Below are 19,316 nucleotides of genomic sequence, written 5' to 3'. Positions count from 1 at the left end.
ATGTTACGTATTTATCTATTGAGAAAAGTGTCAAGAGGTTATATTTAAATCGGATAATTATGAAACAGTTTAGACAGCAAGTAGGTCGAGCCTGGAATAAAACTTAGTTCTGATATTTGATAACCTTAGTGCCACGAAGCAGTTTAGGGCAGCGTTAATTGGTTTTTAAAATTAAGAAATTATTAAATAATAAAAAAAGATCGTGACATATTAGTATGGAAATACAACGGCTACCTGTATTTTTTACTTTATGGCGTGGTATAATTCTTTTCTGCGTACTTTTAAGAATTGAACCTAAAACCCCCGGGGTATTTTTTTTAAGGGATAGGAGACAAACAATCACGATTACTCTTGATAAAATATAAACTTTAATGTAAGAAACTGCCGTCCATGGATGCCTGCAACACCGAAGCTGGCGGGTGTGTTGCCGACCTATGAGGGCTTGAAGGCCCCGAATCTATTCGGAAATCCTTGAGCTGGTTCCACAAACAGGAATGTGCGCCCATGTGCCAAGATCGTTATCCACTTAGGCACGGGGGTGAAACTAGAACGGCACTAAGGTATGTAGGTATACCCTTAGTAGTATTTAAACTATAGGTACAATGTTTCAGATAGATAGAACGACGGAGTTACATAAGCATGTACATTATACAAGTATTAGGTCAAAAAGAGATAATAAAATATGTATTTTTAATCCGTTACAGAAAGTAATATCTGTATACCGGAATTAGTTTTATTTCGTCTCTCTTGGAGCTAATATAGAACCCAATATTCTATAAAGAGTCAGCCTTTTGTGACTGGTATACATTATTAGATCTAGATGCTGCTTACCTCACGATGTTCTTTCATCATAGAAGCAAGTGTGATTTGTGCGAAAAATAATAAATTAATCAGGTTCTATATTAACAGAAAAACAAACATTAACATTTCCAGTAACATTTCTTTGTTTATTAAGGCTAAAAGCTGAAACCTGTTTTCCCTGTTTCCATACGGTTCTTTTGTTTTTTTTTAAATTTAGAACAGGGGGAAACGGGCAGGAGGCTCAGCTGATGTCAAGTGATATCGCCGTTCATTGACACTCACACTGCCAGAAGTGCGTTGCTGGCCTTTTAAGATTTGGTACGATTATCTTTATGGATTCTAAGGCAAATTGATTGGGAAATATTTCTATGGGTAGCTGGTTCCATATAGAGATCTGGTGTGCGTCAAAAGTTACCTTAAAAAACGCTCAATTGTGGAACGACGGACGTCGAGGTGATACTGGTGTAATTTCGTATTCTGCCTCGACCGATGATGAAAAGCATTAATCTTTGTGTACGCGGAAAATCCTAGTAAATATTGTGAATGTTTTATCCATATTAGAGTTTATTACGTCAATACATCCTTCGATAAGAATGCCCTATTTCAATGAAAATAACACGTCAATGCGCCCATAATAACATTTAACTTATGTAGGTCGTATGTAATTTCAAACAACCGATAAAGTATCGTTGGTTTTTAATATATATTAAAAATATAAATACAAAATTTAGTCTTCACAACGCATCAAACATCCGAAAATCGTACTGTTAAAAATCTAAAAGGCCAGCAGTAATATTTATGGAGTTCAGTTAGAATTGAGTGGTGTCTAATTACTTTCATTAAATTTAATTTGGTTTTGTAATTATTTTACTTCTGTAATTTTGTTACGCACTTTTTACACATTACCCTTAGTAATTCTCGTTTTCTTTTTCCTTACTAGAGTTGCCTGAATGAGACGGCTTGTTATCGATAAGGCCGCCCGTTGCCTCTTTAGTTTATGTTACCTGAATTTACATGTGTCAAATATGTACGTTTAATGCAACTAAAAATAAATAAATTATAAAGATCGGTCTGTGAGTATTATTTTGCCAATTCCTACGCTCGTCACAATAATCTTTACTAAGTTATGTGATTAAATTTTGATCTTTGTGACATATGGAACCCGGCGTTTTGATTAAAGTAAAGTAAAAAATCATTTAATCATATAGGTAACATAATGTACACTTATGACTCGTCAGTAAAGAATACATATTAATGCTTTTAATTTTACATTTACTGCCAGTTCTTAAATTAAGGGCGTAGAACGGGAGAGAAGAACTGGCAATAAACTCTCCGCAACTCTTTTTAATCGCTTGAAAATGTATGTACATATAATATGTAAATTTAGAATTAATTTAACATCTTTTCTGTTGACGTTGATAAGTGTACTTGGTTACCTATATGAATAAGTATTATTTAATACATATAATAATAGTTATTTTGAATTTGAGTTACGTACATTACAATGTCACTGATGATGCATCAATTGACTTAGACATCTAATGAGCTGGTTTGAACTTGTTTGTACTACACAGATTAATGTAATAAACTTTCATCTTAATATAAGTGCACTGCACGAGTTCATATTTAAGCGCGTACTATTGCCACTATCTGTCATTGATTGATTTTGACACATGTAAGTGATAGGAATTAAACTTGTTTCTGAATAAATGTACTAGATAAAAATTGCCAATGATTTTTACAAGAGTATATTATACAGAAGATGGGACCAGTCGTTAAAGAGTACAATGCACCAATTGATAAAGAAGAAATGCCAAAATACTAAAAGAAGAAACAATAGAATCAGTCAAACACAAAAATTTGATAAAGCATCGGAATTAGACCTCTTACGAACGAAATATTAATAATTACATTACCAGTTATTGCTAACACTTACAGATATATTTAACATAATTATGTATTTAAATAATCCTAAGGACTGGCGTAAATCATTAATCGTACTATTACATAAAAACGGCGAAAAGGGAAACAGCAAAGTATAGACAATAATATATTATAACTGGATGACCCGGCAAACATTGTTTTGCCATTTTCTAGGAAACATTTTTTTAGTTAAATAAAAATATCTACATATCTACTATACTAAAAATGGGGGTTGATCGTAGAGGGGTGAAAATTTAGGGTTGTATGTATTTTTTAATGCCACATAGTAAAAAATATAATATTTATCCAAAAAAATTTTTTTGGGGCAAACCCCTTATCACTTAGGGGTTTGAAACATAACGGTGGCAAAGGCGTCTTGCGCATGGGGCACATAGGGCTGTTTGGTTTTGAATGCACTTCACGGACCGACACTCCCGCGTCACTTACCAAGTTGCCCCGGCGCGGGTCTATAAATTGATTTTCCAATATGTCAAACACATTATAGAGACCATACAAAGAAGTCAACCTAACATCAGTAACTAATAAAACCATATATATATATATAACCTAGAAACATAAACAAAATGTTATCTTTAAAAATGTAACCCACTTTAATCATGTTGTACGCCAAATTCGTATGATGTAACGCAAACAAAAACTTGCACTAGACAAGGTGGGGCTGAAAATATTTATGTTCTCTCTCACTCTAGATTTGTTAGATTAGAGAATGTTGCATCATACGTATAACTTCCAAGAATTCCCTTACAAAGGCGTCTATGGTTTTTATGTATGGAAATTTATATGCTCAACGATTATAAGACTTTATAACTTAGGTATATAATTTCTTAGCCGTGTTAATTCCACATTAACAAGTTGTACATAAAAAGTTACGCTTTATATACTAACGAAATAGTATCGATAATGTGATATGATAGATTATTTTATTGGTTTCATGTACCTAACAATAATATAAAATAAATTACTCACATGAAATAAAATTAAAACAGAAATGCGTACATACAACTGTAGAATCTGTCCAATGAAGTATTTCCTAATCAATTCGACTTAGGGTCCTTCAAGAAAATAGCGTGCCAATTCTAAAAAGCCGGCAACGCACTTGCGAGCCTTCTGGCAATGTGAGTGTCAATGTGCCTATCTATCACTTGACATCAGATGAGGTTATTATTTTCTTTCTGCTTTGAACAACGAAAAAATAACATTAACTGTAACACTTAATAATAACATAAGTACATATATTGTATAAACACTTGAAGTGGGATGTTTTTACTGTGCAGTAGAAGAGTTGTAGATTTGTAGGAGAAAAATTTGATCAAATAATTTATAGAAACGCAAACAATTACAGGATATTAACATTTTCCCTCATTTATTATCAAGGTTTCAAATCAGCAGTATTATCCAACCAACCCAGGAGTTCAGGCACCTCTCATAACGGATGAAACTGTACTCCGGAGCTGGATATATCCGGTATTGGGCTGATCTATTTTAAAGAAACCATTGTTAGGTGCCTATCTTGTACCTTATCCGCTGTTTTGCTAATCATTTTTGATATATTCGGTATTGGCCTGATCTATCTAAGGAAAGCATTGTTACGTGCCTATCTCATACCTAATCCTCTGTTTTGCTGATCATTGATTAAACATATGCTGTAAACATAGCATAATGTACGATGTGCATTCAATAAATAAATAAACAATATTTCGGACAAGAGATTTCTATGAGAGTTTTCGGCAACAGCATCAAAAATAGTAACAGTAAATAGTAATATCGAAAACATACAATTATGAATTACCTGGACGTATACTATTTAATTTCAATTGGGGCAGTCATATAACGTTATAATTAAATTAAATGTTTATTAATTGTTATGCATTGTAATAAAAATCACACAATTCACACTGTATAGCGAAAAAGACCAGGAAATAATAAATGAGAAGAAATTGTTTGTCTGTCGATAGAAACCTCTAACTGTATTTACGTCCGGTTTCTATACGTACAAAAAATCCATCGTACTAATTGATCAAGATATCACATTCATTTAACAAATGCGCTTTCTATAGAAAGATCTATCATTCGTATATGTTTGTTTGATATATAGTAACCGGGCGATGAAACTTCTAAAGTTTTTTTTTATTTAGTTATTAAGCTTACGACATCACACACAGTACTAAATCTACTAATTATTTTACAAAATCTTACATCTAAAATGTGTGACAATTAATGTAAACACTAAACATAAGTTTCACAAAAAAAATAGAAATTAAAAATTAAAACATATACGACAATACAAGCACACAATAAAATTTAACATAACATTAACAGCGGAATATTGGCAGACCTAATATTATAAATCAAATACTTCGTAATGCGAATTAATTTGTATAATACACTGACTAGATTAACGTTAGCCAACATTTATAGCAGTAATGATGCAATTTCTAACGCGCTTGCACTATCACGTGCTTTGGGAACTTGAAACGAATGCCGAGTCAGCGACCGCAGTTTTATAAAAACATCACGATTCACGATAGATGAAGGTTAAAAGAGAATTCAAACAAATGTTTGAACTTTGTACTAAAAACATTGTCGTAAAAACATTAAAAAAAATCAATTTATTTTAAATTTCAAATTAATAACATACAGTCGGTAAAGTGACGGATTTAATAGACGCTCATCTTTCTGGAAAACTGTGTAATTTAATGTTATTATTTTTATATTTTGTTTTAGAACAAACCCTTTTGTTTGCTTGTATGCCAATTTTCATAATAACAGAATATGAATTAAAAAAGTTATGACAAAAAAACTAACATGAATATATTGTTTTGAATTGGCTGCCCTGTAAAGTTTACTATATGTCAGATCCGTCACTATTCTATGACATTATAATTAAATAAATGCCAATGGAGTATGCAATATCTGTAATCATATTAAAACTAGACATTTTTTTATATAACAGGGGGAAAACGGGCAGTTGGCTCTGCGTTTTAAAACCTCTGGATATACCTGACTATATTACGCTTTTATATGTTTTGAATAAAAGAATTGAACGCTGTTTTCTTAATAAGTCTTACACTTAACTTATCCTTTTCCGACCTCTCCTTCAGGGTTACATATTATAAAATAAATTTGTCGCTATTGTTAATCATTGCAATTTACAGACAAGAGTAAATAATTAATATATACGGATTTATTTCCACACCAACAAATTCCCCCGTAACTTGATAACATGTCTATTAGATTTTCTGTTAGATTTTTTTTTCTGAAAACATTTGGATAATAGTCGTCAAATTATATTTTATAAATTGTAACACAATTATATTATATTATCAGAAAGTTGTAAACTTATCTTTTGTAAATATTGGCCCAATGACACTAGATATTGGTGTTACATAATCAGGAATTTTTACAATGTAAGTAGTAGTGAGAGGAATTGGAAAACAATTTTAGAACAAGCGCTCAATAATAACAGTTTAATCATTTTCATTATCGACACACCCTTGAAAGGCCTCTGACCATTAAAGACTTCACAACAAGTACATTATTCCACAAGGTATTCGGAAAATTACAATAACCAAACAGCAGCATACTTAATAATTTCGCTAATACGCTAGGCCTAAAATGAGTCCAAAAAATGGATAAAGTTTCTTTCAAATTTATAATTTATATTATTACAAATGTAGCCCAAGAGTTTTATGTCGTTAATTAGTATTTTGTATCCCATTTAGATAGTAATAATCGTCTTTTGATAATTTCCACGTGAAGACAAACACTCTCGCCTCATTCATTATTTTTGGCCCATGCATTAATAAGGTGATAATGTATAATATTTGGCAAAGAGGTTAGGCCAGTGAGATGCACTTCACGAAAAATTGATAAGAAAAGGAAAAATGTTATCTCTGATTGCACCGTTTTAACTAAAGTACATGTCTCTTTTTAGCTTAAACAAAATTTTACTGAAAGAAACAAAAGAATGGAATGAAAGTGATTTAGTTTTTAGGAATATGGGGGAATAACTTCACATCTATAAAGTTAGAAATGTAAACTTATTTAGGAATTTCGCTAACTCAAAATAAACCCCTTCCATCTTCCCTAGACAGTAGAAAATGGATTCATTCCAGCAGCGTATAAATAGGCGGATTCCGGCGAAACGTCTGTCCGGAAAAAAAACTAAAGAAAATCTCGATGTTCTGTGCTTTACATTGAACGCGGTTTAATAGCCAAACATGGCTGTTTTAACGTTACTTATAAATATATTGTATTTACACGCTTAATAATTTATGAAAGAAAATGCATATATCATAATTACAATACCTCTTAATTACGATAGTAAATAGTGAAAAAGTTTATGATAGCATTATTCGGTGCATAAATTCTTGTGTGATCATTCTTCGCGCCATTCAGCTTCTGATAGTCGCCTCGAGAGCTTGTCAATCAGTGTAGTGCAGTGATTTAGTTTGTGATTTCATTTTAATTATAATTTGTTTAAGGTAGGTACTCTTGCACTTTTAACTCCATGCTTTTGGAATATGAATAGGATTTATATTTTTATAAATTATCGTTTAATTTATAGATAAAGGGTATTTTTAATTACGTGTTAAATTTGATAGACAGAATTATTATTATATTTTATTTAATAAAACAGTTGTTTACATCTCGTCCCGTCAATTTAAAAGGTTAATTAAAATTTTATAAAAACAGTAATTTCCACGAAAAGTCATGAAATATCTTACAGGCTTTTCTACTATGACGTTAATTATCAAAATCCATCTATATATCATGCAATCCTTTGCTTATTGTTTATAAGCGGACGCGGCAATATAAAAGTTTCCTTTATTCAGTTTAAAGGTATCATTAAATTATTCTAACAAAAATAATTAAACCATAGAGAATTAGCTAGAACTCAAACGTTTTTCTGTAAATTTTTGATTATTTTAATCATATTTTCTTTTCGTGTAGGTTGTGTGTGTGTTGGTTGTTATTTTATATGCTGGATTGTCTGTGAAAAAACTTTGTCCATGTATATTTTTATTGTAATTTTACTTATTTTAATATATACATAGTTTATATCTACGTAGAAATTGTTTACGGCTTTACGTCAATTGCAAATGCCACATATAGGTCGGAAAATGTATAGATTGCTATTAAATTCTTAGAAGTAAACACTTTTCCTCTTCCTATTTCTGGTATTTATTATGTTGACATGATATGTAAATCCGTGTTACAAATACTAATCAAAACGAAAACGGCAAAAATTACGATTTATTTATCTATTTTCTTATATTATATAATTAATATAGATCATTGATCTTTATATTTTTTAACAATTATATCATCGGTTATTTTGATAATGATAAGTTAGCAAATGTAAGGTGACCGTAATTGTCGAAATTATATATAACATTTTTAATTCATCAGAAATTATTAAAAGTACAGTACAAGGAAATTATTAAAAAAAGAAAATTATGTACAAACTGTAAGATGCATGAAGCATTTAAATAATTTTTTCCTTCGAGTATAAAGCAAGAAGTCGCTTTATACTACTTTATATAGTAGCTATTACAACTTTCAATTCACCTCCTGCCCTTTGCAATCACGAAATAAATAATAGACAGGTGACTTACCTAAGCTACAGCTAAGTATAGTTATTACTTACTAGTGGAAACCAGAGACTAATATAACCTGGGTTGTATATCCATAAATTCCAATCCGTAATTCCTACGAATTTTTTATTTTTAAATATGGAACATCATTTACATAGAAATCTTCCACTTGTACATATTTTGAAAACAAAACGCGGTTCGTTTATTCTTTTAGGTATATTCTATTAAAATAATATAAACATTTGATAGCCATATTTTGTAACAAGTTTCGTTATCGCAATGCCAAAAAAATCGTTGCTAAGGAATTCAAGATTTGTTATTTAATATTACAGAGTGCGTGTGTGTGAAAATATAAGTACGTACCAGTTTTACAAAACTCTTTCGATGTATTCGATGTAAATTCGAGTTGGTAACAAAGTTGGTTCGGGCGCAAAGATAGTCTAAAATATATCTGGGGGTCGTGAATTTATTACAAGTTTCCTTATACCTCTGTTTTTGTATTAAGGGTTAAAGTTATCTTAGTAACAGTAATTTTAAGGTTTGAACTGTATGAATTGAATATTTGAACTTTCCGATAACAATATCTTAGCTATGTAATAGTACATTGACTTTTATTCCTAATCGCGACAGTTTTTTGTTTAAGTCATAACATTGAGAGGGACACGAATGTACATATCATCACAGCTTATACATTTCATTTTGTTCTTTTTTTTTATATTATCTCGTAAAAAATAAAATTAGTAATCTACTAAGACTGCAGGCGCTAGGCACTTTCTAGTCTACCTACATTTTCGTGTTCAAACGTGTTTAATATTGAATTTTTTTTTATATGGCTCTGGCACGGTTTGTGCATTAGCCAGCGTCAAGTATGATATTTTTATCATTCGTGCTTTTTGCCTTAGAAATTCGATCATGTCCTCCATGTACGGTTTAGGCACTCGCCCGGTACCGCACAACCCTCCCAGAGGCTGAGAACAAATTTAAATTAAATTAAAATTTGCCCTCGAACCGGGAATCGAACCCGGTACCCCTCACCTAGCTGCCACTTAATAAGACCGCTAGGCTATGAGGCCCCCCATATTTAATCTTACTTTACTAACACCGCTAAGTTATGGCATATTAATAGTATGTATGTATCTTTTTTCAGTATGACCCGCGTATGCGTAGTTGGAGCCGGTGCGGCAGGTCTCTGCGCCGCTCGTCATCTCCTGGTAACTCCTGGTGTCATCCAAGTTGACGTGTTAGAGCAATCTGGAGCACTAGGAGGCACGTGGGTGTACACAGAGAACGTGGGATATGACGACTTCGGTCTGCCCATACATACCAGCATGTATAAGAGTTTGAGGTAATTAGGTATTATAAATGACGAAACTGTAGCTCTTTTTTTTTTTAATGGCTCTGGCACGATTTGTGCATTAGCCAGCGTCAAGTATAGGATTTTTTATAATTCGTGCTTGTCTTTAGAAATTCGTCCGTGTCCTCCATGTACGGTTTAATCACTCGCCCGGTACCGCACAACCCTCCCAAAGGCCGAGAACAAATTTAAATTAAATTAAAACTTGCCCTCGAACCGGGAATCGAACCCGGTACCCCTCACCTGGCTACCACTTAATAAATAAGACCTATACGCTATGAGGGCCCTGAACAGTAACTTTTCTCTAACAAAATCAAGCCGATAAGACTGTGTGTGTGTTGTGTGACTACTCTTAACTAAAGTAAGCGCTTTGACGTCTTGTTTTTGTTGTTATTCGCACAATTATTGAATTTTCATATCCTTAATTGCGTTTTTATATTTTTTATTGACAATTTTAACTGTTTATTTAGGTATTGATAAATAAAGCTGTAAACAGCTGTTTATGTCTGCTTACGACATGGTACCGGGTCACAGGGTATCATAACGTCTATAGAGCATTCATCTAGACATATTCATGTTGAACCAGTTCTTGCGTGTTATCGTAGGTTTAATATCAGTCACTAGAAATAATAGGCTACTCGAGTTGAAAAGTACAAAGTAGTTGAAAAGGTTCTTACATTTAATCTTGAAACTTTAATGAAATTAAATTATTACACACTAATTATTGAAAAAAAGTGTGTTTATTCATTATAAGTAGGTACATATGCATTACAATGTGTAAGATTTGGGAACCCTTTTATTAAGTAAAAAACTACCTGTTCCCAGCTCTTCCATAACAAACTTAATTACAAATTCCTTAAAATTTTTATTTGGACGTAAGGGTCACGTTTTGTTTATTACATTTTTTTTATGATTGGACAATTCACACCAATTGACCTAGTCCCATGCTAAGCTGGTGAAGCTTGTGTTATGGGTACTAGGCAACGGATATTCATACATATTATAGAAAGATGGATATATAAATACATATTTTTAAACACCCAAGACCTAAGCACAACACCAAATGCTCATCACATCGATGTTTGCCTCAGCCGGGGATCGAACCAGGGACCCATAGATTCGCAGTCAGGGGTACTAACCACTAGACCTATGAGCCGTCATAGTATATATAGATATATAATTTTATTACATCTTTTATTTAATTTATTTTAGTTTTTGATTTTTTAACTGTGTGGGTGCATGTTAGTAAGTGAGTGAGTAAATGAATGAAACGTGAAACTACGTATTAGGTCTTACAAGCATCTCCAACACTGCTTTAAAGGTGTGTTTATAAGCCAGTAATTTAAGGGTCTGTTCACAATGTACGAATAAGTTCTACATAAGTTCCAAATTAGCTATTTATTACTTATTGGTAGGATAAACACTATTGTTGCGTTTCACGACTGTCAGATAGCGCTATTCGTCACATAAAGTCCATCATAAGTTATGAGTCCGATGAATGTCAAATAGCACAATTTATCTTCCAAATAATTTATGTGTTGCATAGCTATTTGGTACTTTATCCATACATTGTGAAACAGACCCTAAAGGTAATAAATTTACTCATTATATAAAACTGATTACAGAACGAATCTACCTAAAGAAATAATGGGCTTCCCAGACTTTCCTGTACCGGAGAGTGAGAAATCCTATCTGCCCGCAAAAGATATGCTGGCCTTTCTCCAGCTGTATGCTGACAGGAATGGGGTTACTAAACACATTAAAGTAAGTCAAAACAAAATATGATACATATTAAAGCAATGGAACGTATTTACGAGCGAGTGTTGAATGTGCACATAGAACATTGGCGCACAACCGGGGATCGAACCTACGACCTCAGGGATGAGAGTTGCACGCTAAAGCCACTAAGAACTGCTCTGTTGAACATGTTATATGGAAATTTAAAAAAAATAACTTGCCAAAACGTAAAATAAAATTTCTTAAGTGATTATCTTGTACTAAAAAAAAATAACATCGAACCTCAAGGTGTTAAGCTGTTACCAAATAAGATAGCTATGATAAGAAGCGAAAATATTAGCTTAACGCGTAAATATAGTTAATCCGTTTTCTTTGTAGTTGCCGTCATAGCGCCTGTTCAATTTTTACTTTACTTTTTACTTTTTTCCTACCAAATTTTAATAATATTACCAAAATAACTGAAAATCTATTCTCTTTGTTACAGTTCAGGCAGCATGTGCAACTGATTATACCTAAGGCCGGACCCAACAATGAGTTGTGGGACGTCACATACAAAGATTTGGGCACCGGTGTGTCTGTGACTAGCGAGTATGATTACGTCTTTGTGTGTAACGGACACTATAATACTCCGTTCATACCTAATATACCAGGGTTGAAGAAGTTCGAAGGTGAATATCCAAAGACTTTCTCTGTTGGTCTTGTCTTCAAATATATTTACTATCTCAATTACGAATTGGTGAATTCAAATGCTAGAATGCTACTTGGTGCTTCCAAGATATTGAAAGTGATTTGAATTTGGAATGTGGATATTATTAGTCGATGTTTCTATCACCAAAGAGATCGACCACAAACATTGTGTGAAAACGTTACTGGCTGTCAAAAAAAATTCGCGCGTAGACGAAATTAAAAAAAAACAAAATGATTTTCGTAAAAGTAAACACATTCCTTTTTTTTCTTACTTTTTGTTCAAATTCGGATTTAGGATAATACTTATAAATTGCGATAGAGAATGTTTTGTTATTTACAAATATGTATGTACTTTGCACTTACTTACTTTATCATAAAGGTTATATAAAAAGAAGTGTCAGCCTCGGACGCGATATTTTAATTTCGAGTGACGTACGATGCAAGATTTTAAAACACACAACCTTGCTATATAAAATAGTAGTTTGTTTACTTCCCTTCACTAGTTTTGTTATTATTACATTTTTACTTAAAAATAATATGTATTATACGTAATAAAAATAGAATGTATGTATTATATGTATATGTCCCAGCCGACTAGCTTAATTACCCGTTCAATCAACAGCCTACTAGCCTCTTAACTAAACAGCGCCGTTTAACTAGTGGTTAACATTTAATAAACTGACAGGCTAATGCTTAGGCCATTCGTACGATCATGTGACAAAAATAAAAAGGCTGAATAAGAAATTCTTTATTTAACATATTTAAAATGTAAATTATATATGTTGTAAAATGTTCTTACGCTTACTCTTTGTGTCACTACACTCTTCTATACTATATTTCATTAAACTTTGAAAAACATCATCAAATTTGTTGTTTGACAATTTGGAGTAGAGCAGAAAGTGGAACTAAATTGAAATGAACAGGATAGGCAAGTAATGTCATCGATTCAAGTAAGCCTAGCTGTTTGATCAAATGGCTGACTATCATTTAGGCCGCTAGTTGAACGGCGTTGTTTAGTAAAGATACTATACTAGGCTGTTCATTGAACGGCTAATTAAGCTCGTTGGCTGCGACATATTTATCAGCTCAGCTCTTTTCGTCACGTTTTCACTCTTGCACAATGTGAACTACTAGGAAATAATAATTTACAGGGGATGTAATGCACAGCCACGACTACAGAGTACCAGAAATTTTTACGGGCAAGCGGGTCCTCGTCATTGGAGCTGGTCCATCAGGCATGGACATAGCTTTTGAAATCACTAGGGTGACCACAAAAGTCATCCTCAGTCACCATTTAAAAGAAGAGCCTAAAAGCGAATTTCCTGATAACCTGGTACTAAAACCAGATGTTGTGAAATTGGATGGAAAGAAAGCCACGTTTGCGGATGGCACTGAAGAAGAAGTCGATGTTGTTTTCTTGAGTACTGGTAAGTAATTTGTTACCACTCCACCCAATTATAATAGTCAATTTAATTAATTAGTGACGCCAACTCTTGCCTGATTTACACTTGCGTATAATATATTTTTATAACGTTAATTTTTCAAATAAAACATTAACTAGTTGCCCCCGCGAACTTTGTTTCTCCTTAATGCCTAGTCTATCTTTTTAGTACAATACCAACATGGAACATTTTGCTATGCTACCCCAGAGACTGTTCGATTTTCTGGAATGAAATTTTTTAGGTTTTTCTGTGATTTTTCTCAGAGTTCAAGTTATAAGGTGCTTAACTAACCAATAAAAAATGGGGGTTGATTAAGAGGGGTGACAATTAAGGGTTGTATGTATTTTTGTATGCTGTATCATAAAAAAGTAAAAACAAAAAGTTTTGTCTAAACATAAAAATTTAGGGGTGGGACCACCCTTAACATTTAGGGGGATGAAAAATAGATGTTGTGCGATTCTCAGACTTATTGAATATGCTAAATTCATAAGAGCCATTTCAGAAGAGTATGGGAACGAACAGATAATTTTATATAATAGATTATTATATATTTGTGCAATATATTTACCAAATCGTGGTAATAATTATATCAATGTTTTTAGGTTACCTATACAATTTTCCGTTCCTACACGAATCATGCGACATAGTAGTGGAGGACAACTGTGTGGAGCCACTTTATAAGCATCTCGTAAACATACACCACCCTACAATGTGCTTCATTGGAGTACCATACTATGTTTGTGCCTTCTCTATGTTTGACTTGCAGGTGAGACTTGATTTCGTACTAACAAATACAATAATTAGAATATGCAGCCGTATTATTGATATAATATTACCACCACCACGTGTTTGAATTAACTGATAATTATGTATGGCATTTGTCAAGCAAGCCGCATTTATTTTCAAAATCTAATAAATAAGTTCATTCGATTCGTAAATTGTGTTTAGACGCCTGTCGGAAATTCAATAATAGAATGTGCTCTTCGACACGCTAACTCCCTAGTAGAATTCAAAACCAAACTGAAGCCTTCTTTTAATATATGTACTATACCTTATTTAAATAAATATATATATAGTTTGTATGATATAAATTATAAGTTACATAAAATCAGAAATAATAAATAATTAATGCGATATAAAATAATACGGATATTCAAGGAAATAGTCAACTCAGGGATCTTTCTCGCATAGCACATCCAATTTCCGTTTCCCTGACTATAACATGTTTTACAGGTTCGTTATTATGTGAGGTCAATGACGGGGGTCTTTAAACTTCCTTCTTCTAAAGAGATGATACAACATTGGGAAGAAGAAAAGCTGGAACGAGCAGCTCGAGGATACACTAAGCGGCAGGCGCATATGATGGGACCTGATCAGGTAATATTATTTACATCAAAATATAATTGTTTATCATTATTACTTCCGTCACCTTCACTTTCAGTTCTTTTATAAAAAAGGGTGCGTGTACTTATGTACGCGCGTAAGAAGTTATACTTCTTTGGCATTATTAAAAATAGTTTTTGATTGCATGCAAATAATTAATTACAATTAAATAATCAAAGACTGGAAAAGGAGTCATTATAGTCAATAAAATTTAGTTTACATTTGAAAAATTAAATAAATAAATTTTTATTACATTAAGTGTTAAAAAATTATTTTTCGAATGTTGTTTTTAAATTATGTCCAATGCCGTAGCATCTTCCGTGGGCAACTTCATTCTGTTAATTTTGTGTCACGACTCACGGTGCGCGCGCATCGTAAAATTTCACTCTCATAAATTTTTCTCCAAATTATATCACGCCGTACATTACAGAATCGAAATTAAATGATAAACATTATTGCATGCCTCTCATATATATTTTGTCTCATTTTAATAGCAGTAGTTAAAATCAATATGTTACCTATGTCAGTCATTAAGGTTTTTAAATGAAAAATTATACGGGAAAAATATCGGTTGCGAGCAAATGTGCCGAGCGATCAGAAATTCGCCTCCAGGAAATCCTTTGTTTATATTTTCCTTTTATAGTTTATTTTTCTAGAAGGGTCTATCAAAATTCCCTGTTAAGTATTCTATATAGGTATACCTAATGTATTCTTGATAAATGCTCCTTATAATTTATACTACTCGATATGCAATCAGACGACCTTAAGACCTATACTAATAGCCTTCAATTGCTTCAATTGGATATTTATAAAACGGAAATGTTATTTATTTCCCTTTACGACTATCTAGAAAATTGTTGAGAATCGACAATCTTGTCACGGAAGTTAGAAACCACTTAGGTATAAGTAGTAGAACTAACGCGAGGCCGTGCGTGTAGAAATTCAATAACTCTATCTATAAATATTCTAAACTTTAACTAAATCAAATTATCTGTGATTGCTGAAACATTATTAACATTCTCTTTAGTCGCTACCACCTCAGCATGTCAAGTTACCGATTTAAAATTCTAGACTGTACACATCAGAAAGCACTCACTCACTCTTTCATATTTCCCATAGAAGTAGCCCTTACTAATCTAGAAAAATATTATAGGAATAATTAATAATAAGGTAGGAGTAAAATTTAACGAGCTGACAAAAGGAACCTATTGTTATTATTTTAATAATTTGAATAGAACCTATTTATTCAAACTATTTAAAAGAATTATTGTTTAATAATATCTAAAAATAATTATATTGTAAAAATGTTAAACTTTGTTTGCCTGGTAAAAATATTTAACTTACCAATTCTAGGTTAAATTATTCGCCTATTTATTTAAAAAAGTATATATGTAATAAGAAGTTAACTCTTTCTCAGCGTGAATATTAATGCTGTCAAACTGATATTTTTCCTATTTAAAGTTTAAAAGTCACTCTATAGTTTATTAGATAAAGATTTAGCATAATAGTGCATGAATATATTTGCTAAATAAATTTTCACCAAATATTATTGATGGATTAATAGGCCGATTACTACGTATCGTTATCAATGGAGAGCGGGTGTGAGCCCCTTCCGGAGGTGTTCACAGCCATACATAACGACAGCAGCCAGAAGTTCCTCGACAACCTTGCGTATTATCGCAATGACGTTTATATATTAATCGACGATAAGAATTTTGTATGTAATACATTAAAATGTAATTAAATCAAAGTACACGGGCGGAGTAAAAATAACATATAAATAATGTATGCATTAATAATTAAAGAAAAACTTTTTAAACGAACGTTTATTAATAGAAAAAGTAATATTTTAACATATATAGATAATTTTAATAGTGAAATTATAATTTGTAATCCATGTTTATTACATATCAATAAGAAAAATGTAGAAAACTAGAATTATTATGTTTCATTCCTTTTAACAGTTAACATTATAACGCTGAAGAGTTTGTTTGGTGGTACGTGATAAAGTCAGAAACTCTTAGTTTTTTATATGATAATGTCAAAGTTATCAAGCATCATACTTCAAAACAGAACAAACAATTTTACAATAAAAAATTTCAAAAGTACAATGGGATACTAGATAAACTTTATACTTTTGTATAGTAACATCAAAATTATATTGTCATTTTATAATTAATTATATAATAGATTAAAATGCAGGAAAATAAATATAAATACTCCAATCAATAAACATTTTTACTCACATTTTTTCATTAAAAAAGTAAAATTTATTTGAATGTGTAACAAATTTCGATATGAACATGCAAGTCAGCGGTGCAAAAAGTACCAAGCAAGATTAACACTGCATTTAACTACTGTACATTATTACTATTGCAGAAAGATGTAGTAATGAAAGTAAAACAAAAAACTAAAATTTAATTTCAAGTTACAAATCTTAATTAAGTTTAAAAACATTTAAAAGGTTCTTACGTAAACTTTACCATATATATTTTATGTGCACAGTTTCTCTCATGGGACCAATAAAACCATTCGTTCGTTATTTAAAAATTAAAACCTGCCATGGCTTATTTTGTACATAGTACCTAGTGTAGAATGAAACGTCCTTGAACAGCTGTTATTAGTTAACAGTTCAACGACCCATGCGTTATTTGAAATTAGCATTATCACCAGACTCAAATTAAAACATCCTTGCAAATAAATAAAAATAAAATGTTTAGGAAAAATTAAAATATACTTAAGTAAAATTTACTAATAAAGAAATTAAACTATTAATAAAACGTATCAAGATTTCTTAAAATTATAAAAATAAAACACACCAAACCACAATAAATTTATTTTAAATTTTTTGGCAGGAGTTACGTCAAAATAGAAAACACAAAATTATTACAAGTACTAGGAGTCCACGAACGAACGGAGCCTCTCAAATGTCGGTCCGGTCTGGTTGAAACTTGTTGCAAAACACTTTTACTAGCGCGAGCACAACGTCTTGATCGTTTCAGTATCAATCCTGCTATGGCTCGCGACCGCATTTGAGAATCGATAATAATTGCCGCTTTAATTCTCCACAAGTGGTACTTAGCCCTGATAGCTACCGGGTTATCAAGAGAACCTTGATTTTATAAGTAGGTCTTTTGTCTCTGCACAATTTATTGCAATAAGAACGTATTTATTGCTTATTGAATATACAGAACTAGTAGACTCGGCCAAGCGTTGCTGTGGCTAAGATTTTTGTTATATTACATAGTAGTAAACTATTCAAGAGAAACGGCAGGAGAACACCAATCCACCATGCTTTTTTGGTGGTTATGCCATTAAATTGTAGCTTATGTGAAACGTTGGTAATTATTTTGATAAGGATCAATACCTAGGTACGAATAAAGAGCCTTTTCTAGGTGTGGTATTTTAATAAAAAAATAATAATAAAAGGACGCTTATTGTGACGTAACTATAAAAGATAGAGACATGCTGTCACGACATTTTTTATAGATAGTGATGTGTCCTGAAAAATTGTAATACATCATTTTGTTCTATCATTAATAGTTTTCGCAGCGCACACGATTGAAGGAAGTTTTTTGTTTATTTTTTTACACCTTGGGTGGATTATTCAAGTTTTAGTAAGCATCCCTTTTTGAAAATGAAACATAGCCTATGTCACTCGGGAATAGTGTAGCTTGCCAACGGTGAAAGAATTTTTGAAATCGGTCCAGTAGTTTCGGAGCCTATTCATTTCTCAAACCAAACCTTTCCTCTTTATAATATTAGTATGTAGACTAATTAATTACAATATTGTTTGTCGTTTATCTATCTCATCAAAGCTGTAGTCAAATGTGAATTTTAATTGTTACAGGAGCGATACTACGCATCTCTTGCATCCGAGGCGGATACGGATAATCTACCGTCCGTAATTACCAAGATACGTGAAGAAAGCTCACTTCGTTTCCTCCACAACATTCAAAGCTACCGACAGGATGTGTATAAAATAATAGATGACGATACATATGAGATAATAAGTAATGGGAAAAAAGAAATTATTTGTTGACCCTATTATAAATTATTTATGAATTTATTATTTTGCTAAATCTTATATTAAAAAGAATAATTTTAAATGTCTATTTGTATATATGGGTACCAGTTGCTCAAGAAACTAGCTATATTGGTGAAAATTTTTCTCGATAAGTATTTTCTGATAGTTTATTAGTGATGGTTTAAGTGAATTGTCATAGTCGTAGAACAGCGGATCTGACAAATAGTAAACTTTACAGGGCAGCCATTTAAAAATAATATAATCATGTTAGTTTTGTCATAACTTTTTTAATTCATATTCTTTAATTATGAAAATTGTCATCCAAGCAAACAATAGGGTCTTTT

General features: G+C 32.0%; 1 protein-coding gene across 2 annotated transcripts; it reads left to right on the top strand.

The window, feature by feature from the left end:
- The first annotated feature begins 7,087 nt into the window (after nucleotides 1-7,087).
- On the top strand, nucleotides 7,088-19,316 carry LOC125049921 (senecionine N-oxygenase). Of its 2 annotated transcripts, none has more exons than XM_047649448.1 (8): nucleotides 7,088-7,229; nucleotides 9,490-9,687; nucleotides 11,322-11,460; nucleotides 11,918-12,101; nucleotides 13,272-13,547; nucleotides 14,165-14,328; nucleotides 14,796-14,939; nucleotides 18,796-19,316. In XM_047649448.1, exons 2-8 carry the CDS (start codon nucleotides 9,491-9,493, stop codon nucleotides 18,985-18,987), a joined length of 1,296 nt encoding a protein of 431 aa, XP_047505404.1. In that variant the 5' UTR covers nucleotides 7,088-7,229; nucleotide 9,490; the 3' UTR covers nucleotides 18,988-19,316. The 2 variants fall into 2 exon arrangements, with proteins under 2 accessions (XP_047505404.1, XP_047505405.1); XM_047649449.1 differs by lacking the exon at nucleotides 18,796-19,316 and adding an exon at nucleotides 16,510-16,710.

Source organism: Pieris napi, chromosome 5, assembly GCF_905475465.1.
Source record: "Pieris napi chromosome 5, ilPieNapi1.2, whole genome shotgun sequence".
NCBI lineage: Eukaryota > Metazoa > Arthropoda > Insecta > Lepidoptera > Pieridae > Pieris > Pieris napi.
This window is presented reverse-complemented; position numbering and strand designations above follow the sequence as displayed.

Excerpts from the sequence above, each read along its gene's own strand:
- LOC125049921 (XM_047649448.1), top strand. The coding sequence starts at position 9,491 with ATGACCCGCGTATGCGTAGTTGGAGCCGGTGCGGCAGGTCTCTGCGCC. Across the intron at positions 11,461-11,917 it reads GGGTTACTAAACACATTAAA|TTCAGGCAGCATGTGCAACT; the intron begins GTAAGTCAAAAC and ends TCTTTGTTACAG. Across the intron at positions 14,329-14,795 it reads TCTCTATGTTTGACTTGCAG|GTTCGTTATTATGTGAGGTC; the intron begins GTGAGACTTGAT and ends CATGTTTTACAG.